The sequence below is a fragment of the Camelus bactrianus genome, chromosome 10, assembly GCF_048773025.1.
Source record: "Camelus bactrianus isolate YW-2024 breed Bactrian camel chromosome 10, ASM4877302v1, whole genome shotgun sequence".
Taxonomy (NCBI): Eukaryota; Metazoa; Chordata; class Mammalia; order Artiodactyla; family Camelidae; genus Camelus; species Camelus bactrianus.
In genome coordinates, this window is record NC_133548.1 from 60081242 (window position 1) to 60101790 (window position 20549).

A 20549-nucleotide genomic window follows, 5' to 3' on the forward strand; every position below is an offset into this window, starting at 1 on the left:
TGACTGGAGTTGGAGAGAACCTTTTCTACCTCTACATAACTTGAATGTCTTTTGCAGACACAGCTACCTTGAAATATTTATAATATGGTAGGTACTACAGGAACAAAGATTAATAACCTTTGCCCATACTTCAAGGATCTCACAATTCTAGTGGAGAAGCAGAGAAGGAAAACAAAAAACTAGGGATAAAAAGTCACAGGGGTTTTAAGGGATCTGTGGAAGTCCCAGAAGAGTTCGGGAAGCCTTCAAAACTGCTGAAGAATGCATTACATGATAAACTTGAGTTTCATTGGTAAAACACAAGGAGGTCTTTCCAAGGAGAAGACAGTGTAGGTGATACTGTCAGCCTGGTATGTTTGGAGAATTATAAGAATTTTGATGTAGGGGAGGTGAAGATTTGATAGTGGTGGGAGGGATGCAGAAGTATCAGTTCCGATACTTAGGTGACATGCATTGACACGGATTTACTCACTGCCCGTGATTTTCCTCTATTCTAATTGGACCCAATGATTCTTACTTATTGTTAAATATTTTAAATAGCACCTGAGTATAATGGGTAATGATTGGCAGATTGGGCCATATTTTTAAAGGGCCCTGCATGACAAAGTAGGGATTTGAATATGAAAGAAAAAGGAATTCAACCAAGATTATTATGCAGAAGGATTACAGAATTAAATGTGTTTTTTTAGAAAAATAACTCTAAAAATGAGAAAGATGGATAGAGGGAGAAAGAATGAATTTTTAATCCCTGTCATCAGTCCAATTAAGCAAATGAGAGTAGTAAAGATAACTTCATCAGAAAGACTAATATTTACACCCAAACAGTGTATTCCTCATTCAATTTAGCAAGTTCTTTTATATTAGATAAAATTAAATCACTCAGGATTGAGTAAGGAGGTAGTTCCAATGCATTTGTGTGTGTTCCCATTGCTTTGGATAGTATGTTTCAGGATGCTGAAATCAAAAAAAATCTCCTTTGTTCTTTGTCTCCTCTGCACTGAGAAACACAGCACTCAAACCTATATCCCTGATTCCCACCAACACTCCTAGAACTGTCTGATCCCCTGACCCAGCAGGACAATTGAAAAGAAAGTGGAATTTATGTGCAAACCATGACTACTGCTGAACAAATATTCAAAGTATAAGTCCTAATTAGTTGTGTGTCAGTAAGGAGAGCCAGATTCACAAATGGAAAAAAAAAAAAAAAAAGACTCTACATCAGGGGTCAGCAAACTTTTCTGCAAAGGGCCAGGTAATAACTATTTTATACTTTATGAGACAAACGGTCTCTGTTACAAATACTAACTATACTATGGTGGCCCCAAAGCAGCCATAGACATTGTGTAAATGAGTGTGGCCATTTTTCAATAAAACTTTATTTACAAAAATAGGAGGAAAGCTTTGACCCATGAGTCTTAGCCAGCCACTGCTTTAGAATGATTTATCTTCAACTAACAGAAGCACGTACATAAGACAGTCACTCTACCAAAGCATATTAGTCTTCTAGAAAACACTGGAAAGAACAAAAGAATTTCACCATGGAATATTACTTTATGTTTGCCCTTGTTTCTTCACAGATGTTAATCATTCTTATAAAGCAACTTTAAGCCTTTCTATTTCCTGAAACCTAAATTTTACCAGAGTGTTTTTCTAGTAAGTTGTGCACAGAAAAATAATCCAGATTGAATAATCCATCTAATTACTAAATTTTTTCGGTTTTCAGCATGTTGGATTGTTGCGAGTTTTACTTGTCTTATTTAAAAAAGAAATCTCTTTCAGACACTTTTTTTAAAAATGGAAGTATAGTTAGTTTACAATTTTGTGTTAATTCCTGGCATACAGCATAGTAATTCAGTTATACATATATATACACACATATACACACATATATACACTCCTTTTTATATTCTTTTTCATTATAGACTATTATAAGGTATTGAATATATATATAGTAGGACCTTGTTGTTTATTTTATATACTGTAGTTAGTATCTACAGGGGTAAATTGGGAGTTTGGGATTTGCAGAATCATCTTTAATTACTATTTTTTCTTTGTTAAAGATAGTCTATTTTAGTACTGGAAAAAATAAGTCAATATTTTATACAATAAGGAACAAACTTATACTGAAAGTAAGGATTATCAAAAATCTAGATAGTTTACCACAGCGGTTAAGGATACAGACTACCTTCCAGTGACCTCTCTGCCACTTCCTACCTGTGTGATCTTGAGCAAATCCATTGTCTCTCTGTGCTTCAGTTTCCACAACAATAAAATGAGGTTAATAACAATAGCTTTCAAATCAGGTTGTTATGAAAAATCAATAAATTAATACATGAAAACTAACCACTTAGGACCATGCTTGCTACAAAAAGAACACTCCATAAAGAGCTATTATCCAATTATTTTAAAACTTCATCTAAACAAATTTTAGAAGTGCAATCAGCCTTAAAGCTACCCGACCCCGCTGAGACGCAGATGCCTCTGGAGCACCAGCCCAAGTGCTGGAAGAGCCTCTGAAGACATCAGCTGGTTACATCTTTCACACAGGGATCCTCTCTAACCAATAATATCAAGACCTTCTGTTCTCCTGGGCACTTCCAGTTGTCAGATCTGTGGCACCTTACTAAGCAACTGGTTTGTAAGGTCCGTCAAAGCTAAGTTCTTAGAGTTCCTCTCCGAATTTTACACACCCATGTCTTCCATTAATAAGCTAAATTATTGAGATGATTCACTCACTTTTATTTATAGACTATGTATCTCTTTTGAGCTCCAGGCTTACATATTTTTCTGCTTTCTTGGCTATTTTTATGTTTGAAATGCACGTTAGATCAACGTACCCAAAACTGGACTCATGACTGGCTCTCTACCTCATACCTGATTCTTTTCCAATTGTCTTCAGCTCAGAAGAGGTACCATCAGTTATCTTGTTAGACGATATGAGAAAGTAGGAGTCACCACTGACATCTTCCCTATACTCCTTAATATCCAACACATCAGCAGCTCCTACAGATTTTTTTCAGCTTTATTGAGTTGGACATAACACACAAAAAGTTGCACACATTTACTGTGTACATTTTGAAGAGTTTGGACATATGCATATGCCCCTGATACCATCTCCACAAGAACGGTAATAAGCATATGTAAATTAGTAAGTAGATCTTGGTCTGCCACCTTTTCATTACCCACCCTGCCTTGCTCCATGATAGTATAATTTTTGTTAAGAATACTGGTTCCCCTATATCTGTCTTATCTCTTCTAATTCATAAGCCATTCCCCAGGGTTATCTTTTGGAAAATCACAACTATTATATTCTCACACTCACCAAAAAAATTTATTCCAATGATGGAATAAATATCAAAATACTACAAGGCTGAAAATATTGTCTCCTAAGTTCCTCTCCAAATTTCTTCACACATGCTTCCCCTACTCTCTGTGTTCAACCCATATGGTTCAGAGAGTTTTGCATATGGTCTGAGGCAGATGCATCCAAACAACAGGCTGTTTATAGACTGAACATTATGCAATTAGTCTGGTCTTCCCAACTCCAATGCAGATAATCAGTAAAACCACTCCAGGCAAAGTGGGGCAAAGTTTGGCTGGCTTTTTTGCATTACAAATTCATCACAAAAATCCCATCAATTTTTAAGGCCCTTTACTAGGTTTATTTAATTTTCAAAGGATAATCTAAAACAACGAAAACAAAAATAGAGCAAAATTAAATTGAACTTATCATAAACGTACATTTACGTTGCTAAATGACTTCTCTCTTTGTGATACTTAGAATGCCATTCGGATAAGAAATTAGTGTGATATTGTCCAGTCATTTAACCTCTTTGAGTCTCAACTTTCTCCCCTATAAAATGGGGATATCATTTACAAACTTAAAAGGCATCTAAAACTTGACACGTTCTATGTTGCTTAGAACGTTACATTTCCCCGCCCTCTCTCCTCTCATCTCCTCTCTTCTCTCCTCCTTCCTTCCCACTCTCTTTCCCTCTGTCCTTGTCTCCTAACATACAACAGGAACTTAATGAAAATAACTTTTTTTTTGTTCACATTACAATAAATGAAACTGAATGGCCCAGGGGAAGACAAGTATACTTACTTACAAATGGCTTTATTTGGAATAAATAGTCTGGTGACATACAAGGATAAAGACCAATGTCTACTTTTGCATAACAGCTACTATCATCATTTTACCAGCACAATAGTTTGTAATTCTACCCACAAAGATATTGATTAGAGGAAGCACCTGTCCTTTCCATCTTGAAAAATACTGATGTAGTGGGACCTCCTATTAAGAAACACTGGTAGTAATTCTCAAATAGTTTTGAAATTTAAGTACATTTCCTCTTGCCTCCTGGTAACAGTCATCACACTGAAGGACAGAAATTCTTAATTCAAATAGCTGAATAGTTTTAATCATAGACAAGATAAAATGATCTTTAAATTGCTATTTTGCTAAATATTGGTCCTTGTTTCCAAGTTCATATTTAGGTTTGTAACTTGTAAATCATACATCCCAAATAATATTTTCTCAGGTCAAGAACTAAAACACTGTATCCATCCTGGAAAAGGAAGCCCCTTTAGAAATGTCATTACTGTTCAGATTGTTGATCTCAGCCTGCTGTCAGGGCTAAAGTGTTTAGCAAGACTATTTCAGGGACCTGGACAGAACATTTTTATTGGCAATGCGACAACCGATTACCCAGAGCTCAAATGAGAAGACCCAGTGGCCGGTCTCCATCACTCTAAGATTCCGCTGACGTGTGGCACAGACGGTGAGATGTGTTGATAGATGAGGTTGTCTAGGCAGCAGTTATCTTAGTCCTGCCTAACATTTCGGTTGAATGACCTGTTAAACATGCGTATCCCAAAGCAGCTGAATAGATTTTTAAGACAACATAGCTGTTAAATGTGGAACCCTCCAGGAAGTTCTGAATATAGAGTCTTTTAGCTTTGACTTCTAGTTTCTAAGAACTACCCATCCGATTTTGAGTTGGGGGCAGGGGAAGAAAGGAGCATAAAGAGAGATTGGGGGATTATATGCGAACAAAATAATCTTAAAATACTAGGAGGAGTTATAGGGTGAGCTGAATAGGACTTTTTAGGAGGGAACAGTAACAAAAAAATGCTAATTTGACCATGTCATTCAAACTTCTGAGGTAACAGTTTCCTTATTTGTAAAATGAGAGTGAATGTATGTTCTAAATTCTCTTGCAACTATTAAATTTTGCTTTTCTGATTGGTATCCTAGACCTCTTACTTTTATGAATAGGAATACTTTAAAATTGCTAAGAAGCAGTAGAACCCAGTGCTAAATGCTTAGTCCCTAGAGTTAACAGACATTTAAAATTTTGCCTGCATCATTTAATCTAAATACCCTTGTCCATATCATTAGTACTCAATATTTATTGCCTTAGAATCCTTGTATATAAAATGGAGATGCTAATAATACACAACATGCAAGTTGTTCTTAGGTTTATTTTTTCATAGCATTTATTACCATCTAGCTAACCTATTGTCTGTAAGGTCCATAAGGGTGATGACTAGTGTCCATTTTGTTCACTGATGTAGTCTAAGCATCTTAACAGATACTAGCCACTCAGTATTTGCCAAACGGATAATTAAATGAAACAATGCATGTAAAGTGGTTAGCACAGTAACTGGCACAAGCATTTGATAAATGATCCTATAAATGGTCCTGATAAATGGTTTTACTAATATTCACAGTGTCATTTCACTTTGAAGAAGTGGAATGGAAGAAGTAGAGATTTCAAAGAGAAGAGGAAGGGGATTGAGGACCATTCTGTTGTTTCCAAATATTTGAAACAGTATCACAAGTCACTTTTAAAGGAAAGAATATGATCCAAGATGTAAAAGCACAGAGAGAGATTTTTGAAATTCAGAAAAGGAAGATTTTTTCTTCTGACAAAATTGTTCAAGGATGAAATGAACTAGTGTTCAAGTAAATGTTGAATTATTATTAGCCAATCAATGAAGGAGTTAAGAAATCTAATTAAAGGTTACGAATCTATTATTTCATGAATGAAATGATATGGAGAGAGCTTCTTGTAAACAACATGCTCAGAATAAATTTTAAAATATACAAAATATTGAATTTTACCCTCATGATACTGCTGGCAATAAAAATATAGGTGGAACATGGCAAATATAGGAAATACCAGTCTATTTTGTTTGGGGGACATGTGATCCAAAAACATTTGCTTGTTGGTGTATCATAGAGCTGAAAAACAAATGCTGCTGATTTGTCTTATTAATGTTGCAAAGCAGCAGATAGGAGCAACAGAACCCTTCATCCCCTAGAAGAAAAGCAGGACTGTTTAAAGCCAGCTTCTTTCTTTCCTGTTCTTTTTACCCTACTGGTAACACTGCACTTTGGAATTTGAGAATACTGGCAGCGAGAACGTTCCTGGGTTGTATGAAACTAACTGATGCATCACTCGTGCCAACTAGGGGAGATTGTAGACAAAATGTATGACATCGATGAGAAAGGAATCTCACTCAATATCACTTTTATGAAGGCTAGTTGGCCTCATATAAAATAGTTCCATCAATCTACTGTCATCAGCTCAGACAGAAAAGAATTAGGTACATAAAGTGGCTGTCATAAAACGTAGCCAAGCAAGAGCTAAGTCTGATCACAGAAGGTCAGTTAAGTATTTGGAAAATAAAGGAAGTGTGTTTTCTTTAATGAGCCACCAAAAATTAATACCAAGTGAATTGGCTTTCTATCTTGGACAGTAATACTGAAAAAGATGCAGTGGTTCTGAAGGTTTTCTCTATTCTTTAAATTGGCTACATATTCAGAAAAGATATGTGGTAACATGGTGACTTTTTAAAGGTATGCAGTGGTGAACTGCATTCACATGCTCAAATTATGGTGTTGACTTACTGAGTGTGAATGGTTAATATCATGTAGCACTTTGACTAGACTATAGAGTACCTAAACATTTGGCCAAACATTATTTTGTCCATGTGAGTGTTTCTGGATGACAATGACATTTGTAAGGGTAGACTGAGTAATGAAGATTATTTCCCACAATGTGGGTGGGCCTAGTCCAAACAATTGAAGACCTAAGACAGGCTGAGTAAGAAGGAACTTTTCCTTCATGACTGCTTACGTTCGGTTATTAGTCTTTTCTGGCCTTCAGACTTGAACTGAAACATTGGCTCTTCTCAGGCTTCAAGCCCAAGCCCAGAAGTGCCAGCTTTCGGACCAGAAGCATGCTATTGGCTCTCCTGGGTATCATATACACACATACTATTGTTTCTGTTTCTCTGCAGAATCCTAACTACACTGATTCAGCAGGATCAGGAGGAAATGAGCTGAGTTGTGCCAATCAAGTGCATGATCCCGATAATCATAGTCAGTCCCTAGAGAAGTTAATCTTTTAGAAACTTGTCTGGTAACAATGTGAGTGATCAGGCAATGTTATAACACTTATATCATGTAAAATAATGAGCCAAATGTCCAATGCTTTTAAAAATTAATTCTAAAAGCAACTTCTCACTCTCAAGCCCCAAATTCTATGATTCTATACTCTAAAACAAGCTTATTACGTAGCCATTTTCAGACTCAATTTCAGAAGCAACAGCAAAAAGTCTGAAATGTGTTTACTTCCCAAGAGCATCAGCAAGTACTTAAGAATCCATCTCATTTCCTTACAATCATTTTTTGAGGACTTAAGGACTCGTCGTTTTCATGTGTTGACTTCTGTTATCAACATAAGCAGCACATGGCATATCTACCTTACTCTTCATAATTACTTCCAGGCTCTGGTGTTTTGTGACCTTTAAGCTCTACTTCCACTGCACAGATTAAGCTTCCCAAGCATCTGTCCTTATGCATCAAAAGATACACTTTGACGCCGCCAAATTCCTGACGTTACCTCAGTGTGAATTTCCTCATTGTCACTCACCTGCCCAGAAGCAGAAATTCTCCTGCTAGACCCAGGCGCCTCATGGCCATCAGCAGACCTCTCACCGTCATGCCCTCACAGAAGCAGGCCACCACCCGGGCCTTGGGCAGGTGACTCCGGAGCTTCTTCAGCAGTTTATCGAAGCTCTGCTCCCCCGCGTTGCTGTAGATTTTGTAAGAGTGAGCGATGCAAATCCCTTCCTTGGCTGACATATCTTTGAAAGCTTCCATCCCACTCTCTCCGTAGTTGCCTGTGTGAACACAGAGAAGCAGAGGGCAGAGTGTCAGATTCATTGGGTAGGTACGGTCGGAATGCAGAAGTGCTGGGAGCACGAAGGTCACTTGGTAGTGCTGGACTTGGAACACGAAGACGCGAGTGACTTTTTCCTCTTTCACTGACTTGCTTATTTGGGCAATTTACAATGAAACTACAGTATACAAATACACGTTGAAGTTTCAACATTTTTTTCACTAAGACCGACTGCATAATACAAAAAATACAAGCAATTCAGCTCCCCCTTTGACTCAAAAAAGCTCATATTCTAGTGTGGGATTATGGAAAATACTTATCTGCTGTTGCATCATTCTATCTCACTTCCTTCTGCTTCTCATTGTGTGATCTTCTCACTCCACTGATTCAGATTTTTGTGTTTAAAGACATAATACATAGATGCAATACATACACTTTATATAGTATAGATGCTGTACAAATATCTTAGAATATTATATTTTATAGAATATTATGCATGTATGTTGTTAATAATCATAAGAGTTTTTGCTTTAATCCCAAGTGGAAACTCCAGACCCTTGACTGAGATTTTAGTCTTGTCACAGATACATGAATAAACTTTTTAAAAACATTTAAAGTTTTATTATATACAACCATAAGGAAGTTAGTGATATGGGGGGATAATTTCAATGTCCTTTGCAAAACTCAAGGGCTAAGAACTGATGGTGGTTTTTTAAAATTATGGAAAAGGGGGACCAATACTGACGATCAACTGCATGCCAGGCTGTGTGTCAAGATTTTTATATATGTGACCTTATTCAACTCTCACAATCGTATATTGAGCTATGTCTTAGGACCGCCATCCTACAGAAAAGGAGACAGGTGAGGCAGTTAGGTTTACAGTTGTCCAGAGCTAACCTAGCCAGTGGGTGGAAAGTTGTGTTCCAGTCACAGACCTGTCTTAGGTGCAGATTCTGCTCCCCACTGCTCTTCTTTTAGGATGACTTTCAGGAGACTCAGAAGCCCAGTTATATCTGCATTTCTCTTTCCCATTTCAAGATCATGATGCTTCAATTTTAGATATTTCTGGAGCTTTTTAAGGCTCTGTACATCATGACAGGCTCATTGCTGAGTTTTCAAAAAATTAGGTGGGTGAGGGGGATTGATTCGAAAAATAGAGCAGACTATTACAAGACAGCCAAGCTGCGGGACACATAAGGATGTAACTGGCCTAACAGTCATCTAGACCTGGGAATTGGAGTTTCATCAGGAGGAGCTGATCTGACATGAGTAAGGGAGTACAAGTCATTCAGTTGCGTATGTTCACTGTATGACGACAATAGAGACAACTTGTAAATCACTTCACCTGGGTAACATCTGGACTTCTGGAAAGTCAGTTCATGTATATGAGCTCACTGTTCCTCGCACCGATTCTGTGATAGAGATACAATTATCTTCCCTTCCCAGCTGATAAAACGGATATTCGCATTTAGCACGTGGATGGCAGAGCCGTGGTTTAAACATATATCTTCCCCTGCTGGCCCTGCGTGTGCTCCATCAGAGCACAGGTGCCTTGCTGCAAATGAGGTCCTCAGACTTTGAGGGGGGATTTTTGTGCAGTTTTATCTTCATGAACGAACTGCAAAGGGCAAAGAAGAACAGGCCAGCCTGAGTTTCCGCCAAAAACACGGGCAGGCCAGCTGCATCTTTCCTTCTTCTCCAGAATTAAAGCAATGAGAGGCCTCTATGATGATGGCAGGTAGGCAATGTAGTTATTTTGCAATTAACGAAGTTTAAAGAGCTCTCCCTGAAAAATGTGCCAAGGGGCCTAAATGACTAGTCTTACACTAATCTGAGTAATCTATTATTCTCTGATTATTTTTAGCCAACTCTAGTTTTTAACTGACTATCTTGTACTTAATGCTTTGATTAATGTGAGGGGATTTGCATAAATAATTTGGTATTAGGTACATAGTGATTGTGATGGCAATAATGAAAATTCTATATATATAGTTAAACACGAAAAAATACCTGACAAATTTATAATCCTATCATCTCTCTTAACAATGTTGTTTTAACATTTTTTTTTTGTTTATATGCAGTAAGTTATATAGAAGCCTTCTGTAACAGAGAGAGAGCTTTGTTATTAGAGAGATCTGAGTTCTAAGTCAACTGGGATTGTCTCCAAATCTCAGCTCTCTCAGCTGAAAATCAGAAGTAATGCTGCCTAATATATGAATATTTTGTGTATTATATTTAACATATGTAAAATATCTGCTAGGTAACCTGAGCCTGATTAATTGTATTTATTATTGGGATTATAAAGAGTATACTAGACATAGTTAAGCTGCTCTCTCTTGGAGCACCTAAAGCGAATAATGGAGCAAATGGCATTAATACTGAACATTAGACTAAAAGTAAGAAACTAGTGGGGGAAATATGATTTTCTGAGGGCAAAGTCCAAGCTGTACTCTTTAAATTAAAATAGGAATCCATTACAATATATGTGTGACATAAAAATTCTGTAGAATAATAATTTAGATTTAATAAAAGAAATCCATCATAAGATGAAAATTAAAAATGAGACTATGTATTTCAATAAAATTGGGAAGCTTGAAGTGTTTAGATTTTCAGTAGTTGATATAATGACTATATTTTAGAATTGTACATTTAAAAATAAAGGTCAAACTATAAAAAAATTTCATAGGCTTGTTGAAGAAAATTAAATATATTTCAAGGAATATACAGAATGAAAAAAAGCAGAGGAAGCAAAGATTCATTTTTCCAACAGGGGAACAAAGGTGATTGAGAAAGGAAGATATGGCATAAAATATGAAACTAGTTAGTCTGTGGCTTCATTTTAAGCAACTGGTAAAAGTAAGAAGGACTTCCCTAGACATTCTTTAAGTAGCAGAAGGTCTATGATTTGAAATTATGGGAAGAAAATGCAATCACAGCTCAACTTGACCCTTAGCTCACACTGTTTATAGTCCTAATTATGCAAATATCAATTATTGATTTTCAACTGTATGAATCCACATATGGACAAAGTGAAAAACTCATTATACAATAGAAAAATATGCTATCAGCCTTTACAATGAAAACTAAAGAGAAAGGTTATAGATTGAGATGAGGAAGCAGGGGGAGCTAAAGGGAAGGGGATGGATATTAAAATACTCCACTCACAATTGGGAAGTCAGGATAGACAGAAAACAAAAGAGATGATTAAGAGAATTATTTGAAGCTAAAAAAAGAGACTAATCTAATAATACAATTATATTAAGAGAAGAAATAAGAAGATACATGAATTAAGAGATGTCTATACTCCATAAATTAAAAAGTGGGCATTAAATAAGCAAGCATTTATTATACTTTGGGTAAATTTATCTATTCTATTTTCCAAAACTGTAAGCCCCTTGAGGGTACTAAAATTGCACTTATTTAAGTACATATCATCGCATAATAGGTCCTCAGGGATTTCTTGAACAGAAAGATGGTACAGAAAGATAAGTAAAGAGTAAAATTTTGGAAGAGTAAATTTATTTTATTCAAATACAATCATCAAGTGGATGCTCAAAAATGTAAAACTATTCTTTCAGAAAATTATTACTTCAGGAAATATTAATTCACTTTAAAAAAGTATTGAGTGTGACCTTCCACATTAGAGCTTTTTTCCCTTTTATTTGACACAAATTATCTTTTGTCAAAAAAGAAAATGAAGATTCTTAACATAAAAATAATTAATAAATACATTCCAAATGGCTTTTACTCCTAATATCCTGTTGCTATTATAAACAATCAATTTTGTTGACAACTACCAGTGAAGGAAAACATTGCCATTTCTCATTGGAGTTACTGCCTGGCATGATACCATCCCCCAAAATATGTGTAGGCAGGATTTATCAGTCAATGCGTGAGTACCACTTCCTGTCCTTTCATGGGGTCATAAAAGTTCATCAAGGAGTCTCAGCCAAAACCGCCATATTGAGTAGGCTGTGTCTTAGTTAAGCTACTGGTTAGCTGAAACAGCCAGGAGGGAGAAAAGCCAGAGACAAACACCACTTCTTATTTTATTACTATCTCTTTTATAAAGATGTCCCTCTTTTCAAAAAATGTATGTCTTTTCCCCATTACAGCCACATGTACAATGAGTATAGCAATTTCAAACTTTATATTGCACTCATTTCTTTATGTTTATCTCCTGCTACTAGACAATAAAGTTCTTCAAGGTCGATGTTTTTATCCTCACAAGAAAAACAATGAGTGTGTGTGTGTGTGTGTGTGTGTTGTGTATATCTTAGTTAAGCTACTCGTTTTATATGTATATTTTGTATAATATATGTCTTAGTTAAGCCATAAAACTGTGATCTAGGTGTTTTGGATGCTAGAGATATGATTAATGGAAAATTTTTAAAGCTAAGGGATTGGGGTAAAAAGGTTTCATCACCTATCATGTACTCTCATCAAAACTCCACCAATTATTACAAATGCCTTTTCTATGAAAACCTTTACTAACAAACAGGTTTCCAAGTTTTGGCGAATTATTCAAGTCTTACCCTGGAGTCTTTCTATGACATGACCCATACAGCAGAGCATTCAGTGTGAGGCGGGACATCATTGGCTCACAGCCAGGGTGCTTTATTATCAGGAAGTATCAGGAGGGTTTTATTTAGTGAATTCACTTTAGGCATTATACTAGGCATGGATTATGTAAGCAACATTTCAGCAATACTCTAGTGGTGAATTAAAAATAAAAAGCTAGCATAGCATAACTTAGTAACTTGGATTTTGGACTATATATATAAAATATTATTTGTGAGAATACTACAGGGATATCAGGAATTGGCAGAAAAGTGTGTGCCATGTGCACTGCTAGGGGTGTACTATGTTGGTGAATTTTTCTTCTGGCTACCAGGAATGGGTCTGAAAAAAAGAAGTTTGATCTTAAGAGCAAAGGTGCAAATTGATCAGACAAATTCATATGTGGCAAATGACATGAAATCAAATCAGTGAAATAAGAATACATGAGGGTTACAACTATCACTCATGTCAGTTACAAGTCTGAGTGCCATCTTTGGTTGTGTAATGTAGGTTGCTGAGCCTTGGAATCAAAAGTTGTGGTATCTACTCCCACCAGTCACTCTGGTTCATACAGTTGGGTTGAACTAACTGAATTAGACAAAACTGAAAAAGAATCAAATGCAGAGAAAGAAAAGATCAAATTTTAGAATTTATTTTTAAATTTATGTAAAATAGCCAAGTAGAAATGCCAAATAGGAAATTGAATAAGGACATTCTGGCTCAGAAAATAGAAGTCTAAATTGGAACTATTTGAGATCATCAGACTATGGAGAGCAACAGTAATAGATCAAAGTGTAGGATGGGAAAGGAAGAGAGCTCTGATTATACCCTAAAGAATTCAAATATTTATGCATTAATTGAGAAGGAAAAGCTGAGAAAGAAAATGGAGAAGAAGGAACCAAGAGAATGTATTGTTACGGAAACCAAGATAACAATGATGCACTTTTATTTTCCTTTGGACATTAACAGTGTGACTACTAAGGTGAGATGTGTAACCAAAAACCCATTGATTTTGTCAACATAGCAGAAGCCATAAAAGAGCAGGCTGTGGGTGAATCGGAATCAGGGAGTAAAGACAATATATTTGTACAACTTTTTTGAGAGATGCTGGACAGTGAAGACAAGCCAAGAGGTATGATGTTAACTGGAAGAGAATGTGGAATCAAAGGAGAGATTTTGTGTGTTTATTTCTAGGTAAGGGTACAGTAGGGAAAGTGCTTAAGCCAGAACATAGGGCACAGTAAGCACTCAATACGTGACAGTTGTGATCGTCACCACCATCGTGAACAACATGTTATCTAGTGCCTGTGGAATTAATTGGTAAAAGGTTAATAACAATGTGTACCGAGGGCTGCACTAGTCACTTCAAATAGTAATGTTAATAACAATACTCATTATTTAAACCAACCAATCCCATGAAGTAGCTACGGTTTCCCACATTTATAAACAAGGTATTATGCTGAGAGAATTTACCAAATAATTGATAGCTAGGTGAGTAGAAGAGTCGGAATTTCACTTTTCATCTGTCAAATTTCAAAGCCTCTTTTCCTACAGTACATTATTACCCTTAAGGACGAGGTGAGAATTGCTCAGTTTAGTTCTGTGGTTCTTCCAAAGGCACTCAACCACCACTAAATGTTTCATTTGAAACCAATTCCCGATACTACCAAACTGAATTCATCTCAGCAAATGTATTATTTACCAAACAAGTTTCTTGCCCAATTACTAGAAATAAATTATAGATGTGTATGATTTAGCACTAAATGATCCAATCCACATCATTGTTGAGAATTGGTGTTTAAATGTCGATGTCTTCCTACAAAATTTACAGTGCTTAATTACAGCTTTTCTATAGACAAAGGCTTATAAAATAAGAGGAGGCTTTTGCAAATAGACATGCCATAGACTTTCTTATTAATTACTTAACTGAATCTTTGCTGATGAGGGAAGAAGGACTTCAGAGGGACAAAAGGAAGGGAAAAACTTGATTTTGATATTAAGAATTCTGTAGTATTTTAATTATTACCTTGTTAATAGAGTTTAAATTGAGATTTGCAAAATGAAAACAAATCACTCTATTAATCTTCTAAGAAATATTGGTGTTTTTTACTTTTTTCTTTTTCTGGCTAGTCTTCCTAGAGGAAAATAAAAAGTTGAGACAAAAGCTATGACCCAAATTCCCACTCTGACCCTCCAGAATTCAGCCTTCCCCTGCTTTCTTCGTAAGCTGTCAGCTTCACAGCTGAAGCCTGCAGTGCATGTATCATTAAGAGAGATTCTATTTCCACAGAAAGGACGAATCTCTATATGGAACTGTGTGTCAATGGGTCCGGTGGGTTGGTGAGTTATTCACTGTGTCTCTGTTTTAGCTCACTAGTCACCTCTGATCCTGGATTCTAACTGGATCTAATGACAACCCAGAAATTCTCCCCTTACCAGCTGAAGGCAGAAAATTCTCTGCAGCATAGCCAAAGCCGTTCAAGCTTGACAGCCTTTGCTGAAACGAAGCAACTTCTTTGACAGCTGTTCCCTGGCCTGCCACCACCTTCTCTAGTTTAAATCCACACTGCCTGGGTTCTGTGGTTGCTACATACCCTCTGGAAGAACTCAGTGACTCCCACAGGGCCGAGGGGAGGAACTCAGTTTGGAGTTCTGAATCACTGCAGGATTCAGAAATGAGTAGAACGAATTGAAATGTCGTGCAATGGCTGTGCTGTTGCTGTTTCCAAATTCTGAGCTTCATTTGGGAGGAGGTCAACCACGCTATGTTTTGGGATTATGGCCTTAGTGACTGACATTTGTAGTTTAGACACCTGCTGTCCAATATGGTAGCCATTGGCCACATGTGGTAAATAAGCATTTGACATGTGGCTAATTCAAATTGAGATGCTCTGTTGGCATAAAGCAAAATTGATTTCAAGGACAGGATGGAGAAAACATGTAAAAGATCCCATTAATATTTTGTAATATTGATTACATGTAGAAATGATAAAATTTTGGATCTATGAGGTGAAATAAAATGTGTTTTAAAAATTTTTACTTGTTTTTTTTTTAATCTTTTCTTAAAATCACACACATGGCTAACATCATATCTTTATTACAGAGTACTGAGTCATGCATACAAAGAGAAGATTTCTATCCTATATTTATAGGATGACACTCTATGAGATCTGGGACTTTTTATTTTCTAACATCTAGCTTTTTTCTCCAGCCTCACTGCCTACCTTTCCTTTGTGTACACAGCCCAAGCTTCAGCCCTACCAAAGAATATACAGACCATCAAATGCACTGTGCTTTTTCACATCTCTAAATTTCACAAAACTGCTCCTTCTTAAGATATTCTTCTGTTTAGCTAATTCCTGCTCATACTTCAAGACAGCTGAAAGGGACAGAATTCTCTAGCGCTCCAATTCTGAATGGATGTCCTCTACTGTGCTCTCATTGCCCGCCCCCATTAAATGTCACAAGACTTTTCCTGTTTTATTGTAATTATTTATTTGTTTGACTTTCTAAGAGACTGTGAGCTAATCAACAACAAAAAAAGAGTTACCTCTTAATTTCCCCTTTTTTCTCCAAAACTTTGGTGGCCTAAGTCATTGCTGAATAAATGCACTTTAGAAAATGAGTATTGACTTTCTCACAGCTTTATAGAGATATAATTGGCATATAACATGACATAAATTAAAGGTGTAAATATGATATACATTCATATTGTGAGATGATTACCATAACAAAGTTAGTTAATGTATCCATTACCCCACATAGTTATCTTTTTTTTTTTTTTTGCTGAGAATTTTTATGATCTACTCTCTTAGCAACTTTTCATGTACACAATGCAGTATTGTTAACTACAGTCACCCTGTGGTATATTATATTCTCAGAGCTTATTCACCTTATAAGATGAAGTTTATGCCTTTTGACCAATATCTCCCCATTTCTCCCACTACTCCGGCCTTGGGTAACTCCCAATTTACTCTTTGTGTCTATGCGTTTGGCTTTTTTCATTCCACAAATAAGTGAGACCACACAGTATTTGTGTTTTTATGCTTGACTAACTTCACTTGGCAAAATGCCTTCAAGGTTCATTGAATTTTCAGTAATAAATGATTATTGAGCATCTACTGTGAATAGCTGTGAGAAGCAGTTCTCGTATTGAAGCTCCTCTGCACTCACTGTGTTCCCAAAGGGCCAGAGCTGGGCTTAGAGAAGACCTTGTAGGAAGTGAGGAGACTGTGTTTGAAATCTTATTCTTCAACCTACCACCTGCGTGGTCTCTATGCACTTGTCTCTTTATATATAATATAATAGGCACCCTGAGGGTCCACAGAATGGAATTTTAGATCTGCCTCCTACACTGTATTATTAAACTGTAGCAATCATAAATTTTAGCCATTTTCTCCAATTTTTTCCTTACACGTGTTTGCTCCAATTTCCATTTCTCAATATATATTCCATTCCAAATTCCACTTTCTATTTCTATAAATATATTCTGAGTCTTGTGGATAATTCCTAAGCTAAGTTTGCTTTGTAAAAATAAATAGGTTTCGAGAGTCAGAAATTCTGCTTAATGCCGAGTTACTGGCAAGGTGTCTGGTAACATTATGAAACCTAGTCTTCACTGAAGTGGGAAATTTTACAACTTACGTAACTATCTCATTCAATCATCTGTTCTACATATATTTCTCAGATATTATATCAAGTATTATTTGGTCTTTTGAGATAGTCCACCTTTTATAAGATCTGCTTAGTCTGATAAAGCTTTTATTTTCCTGCTCCATGTACTCATGTCAATTTGTTAAGATTTCAGCAATGGCGATAACTTTCCACCAGACATAAGACTTGCATTTTTTCCCATATGTATCAAGCCAAGGGAGAACAGAACTCAATAAATATATTTCTGAAAGAATTAAAGTTTTTGCTGATAATACTTGGAATCCTGTGGGGAAGAAATGAACATTTCTTTGTAAATCAGATTTACCACTTTGTTGCTTGTTTTTTTCTTTTGCTTTTCTTTCTTTTTAATACCAAAAATTCCGAAGGAGTATCTGTTTCAAAGCAAGAGCAAAAGCTCCTGGCCTGGGCTCATGAGAGTTGTGATTTAAGCTCTCTTCTAGAAAGAAGTCCAATTTTCAATCATTAGTATGTTGACTCCAGGTTTTGTATATTTATAAATACCACTAATCTTGCTTAATCTGGGGGAAAAAGGGAGAAAGTGGAGGAAGATAGACCAGTTTACCTGCTCCCTCATCTTGGGTAATCTCCACTGATCCAGGATTCAAAACCTTTAAGAGGAATTGGTTCCATCCCACTCAATATCTAAACATTCATTTAAATGAGTAAAAAATAAAAATTATACAGGGCTAAGGGGGCAGGTGCATAAATAAATAAGTCTGCTACTTAACATAATATTGATAAGCATATAGAGGTGGGCTAATATAAAATGTCTCTATATATTGATAGACATTCTTATATATGTTTGTGTATATATATAACTTCATATCCATATATGATATACACATACGTATATACTATAGTAAAAGTACAAAGCCCTGAGTTGGACATATGTGTTAGAGGTCAAAGGAAGAAAAGATTACTTCTACTTGGACACATCAGGTGACGAGACTTATATACTCCATCTGTTCCCCTCTCTCAGTACGTTTGAGTGATTTTAACTTTTATATTTAACATGGTAAACAGCTTAGTTATGCCCTATTGTAAAGCACTGGTTTAGTCACACGTAGCAGATGTTATCAAGCTTTTCTCCATCGGCCCCACATGATTATGGGAAGCATCTTAGCCTGGGTCCTCCACAATGCCCGGCTGAGGGAAATCAGAGTAACACAGGGAAGGAGAGGAAGCCAGTCCAAGAGTGGATTACTGAGGCTATCTGATGGCTCACTTCATGGGATCATCTTTTAAGAGGCCACAAAGACAGCTTCTCAAGGCCGTGTTGAGGAGGAAGGGAGAAGAGGTCCAGTCTCTCATTTGCCAGTGGTTCAAGATCGCCTCCACAAGGCATTATTTCCCCTCATCTGCTTTCTTATCATGAATTGGCTCCAAGCAGCATGCTTTAGCATAGCAAGGTAGCTCCTAAGTAGAAAGTCAGAGGTCTGCAGAGCAGACAGGAGGCAAGACACTACTTACTGAGTGGCACCCATGTACAATAATTTCAAGTCCATGCAAAGTTGGTCACTACATTGTTGGCTGAGAATAAAACAAAGAACAAAGGCCTGAAAACAGATAAAATCAAGAAGGTTTTTAAGTGAAATCTTAAGTGATATCTGATACAGGAGAGGTAAAACATTGGAGTTATTTTAATTATTTGCAAATGACTCTGTTTCTCAGCTTTTGACAAGGTGTTTACTTGACTCCTATGATGTGTGGGGCATCTGATGGTAAATGTTTAACAACGACATCTCTGGAGGGGTGTGTGTGGTACAAATTTTACTGATCATAAAATAAATAGAGCACTCAATTTGGAAATAATAATAATAAAAGACACAATCCTCCATATTATAAATTCCATATAGCCAATTAACTCTCACAAAATGCCTTCATTGAATTTTGCTGAAATCTTGTTATCATTAGCCAACGTATGGTGGCAACTGAGTAATCAGTGTATTTCTGATATGAATGGTGACTGAGGTTTTTATTTATGTTAAGATGTTTGACCAAAGTGAAACCAAATAAGTTGTATGTCAGAACTTTGCTCACCAATCAGTGATGCAAGTAACGACTTAGTTGAATCAGAAAAAAGTTTGAAATACTATACGAATATTTCTTTATATATCGTTGCTTTTCCCAGTGTGATGGTTACAGATTTAACACACTTCTAAGAATAACTTGAATTAACATTTTCTTCATCATTTTTTAAGTCTAGGCAATAAAAATTAATCTTTGACTTTTAGCATGCCAATTTCAATGGTGTAAATGTTCCCACCATGACTAATTTCAAGCTGCCAACATGAGGTCATTGAACATGGAGTTGGGAAAAAAACATGCTAATATATAGTATATTGATCATATAAATTCTATGGCTGCAAATAGCCTAAAGAGTATAGGAAACAGTACCATGTGGTCAAATAATTACTAATAATTTGCTTTTAATCAAAAGTTTCTGGTATTTTTTTTTTGAATAATTTCTTTAATGATAAATGTATATAATTTAATTTTTAATAATGGCAGTGCTTAACAAAATGCTATTGAAAATTTAACAGTTCTCTTGTGCATATTTTACAAGCTATTGTCAGCATCAACACTGGATTATGCCAATAGAATCTCCTAAGATTCTGCTGGTCAATGATCTCTGTCATATTTTCAGTTACTCCAGGACTTGTAAAGGGCCCCTGAGCTTACAGTGGTTATAATAGCAACTCTTTGTAAAAAGATCCAGTACAATAAAGGTGGAAGTTTAATAATGGTGGAGAGAGGAAGATTATGTCACTTCTAACTGAGTATATCAGGAACATGTCTGCTTACAAAGGAGGATTTAACTGGGTCTTGCAGAAGGAGTAGATTTTGGCAGTCAGGAGATGGCATTCCCGATGGAGCGAACAGAATGACACAAGCAGGCTTAGGTGGGTCAGTGTGTGGTGAAGATCCAGTCTTCCCACGGCAGAGGCCACAAGAAGGCAGGACCAGGAGTAGGCTAGGACCCCAACCGGGAGACTCTGACTTACTGGATGAAGAGGCAAAATAGAAGCGATTGGGGAGAGCAGGTGACGTGATACGAACTGCACTTAGGAAAGCGTGCACTAGGGATAATGAGACAAGGGACGACAGCACTGGTCCAGAGAG

The 20549-nt window shown here is 36.4% G+C and overlaps 1 protein-coding gene across 8 annotated transcripts in view; it reads right to left on the reverse strand.

The window, feature by feature from the left end:
- Positions 1-20549, reverse strand: part of GRM5 (glutamate metabotropic receptor 5) — a 368565-nt gene that overhangs the window by 224680 nt on the left and 123336 nt on the right. For all 8 annotated transcript variants that reach the window (XM_074372823.1, XM_074372824.1, XM_074372821.1 and 5 more), the window contains exon 2: positions 7944-8193. In XM_074372823.1, the coding sequence (XP_074228924.1) occupies positions 7944-8193 (250 nt within the window). The remainder of the gene's footprint in view (positions 1-7943; positions 8194-20549) is intronic.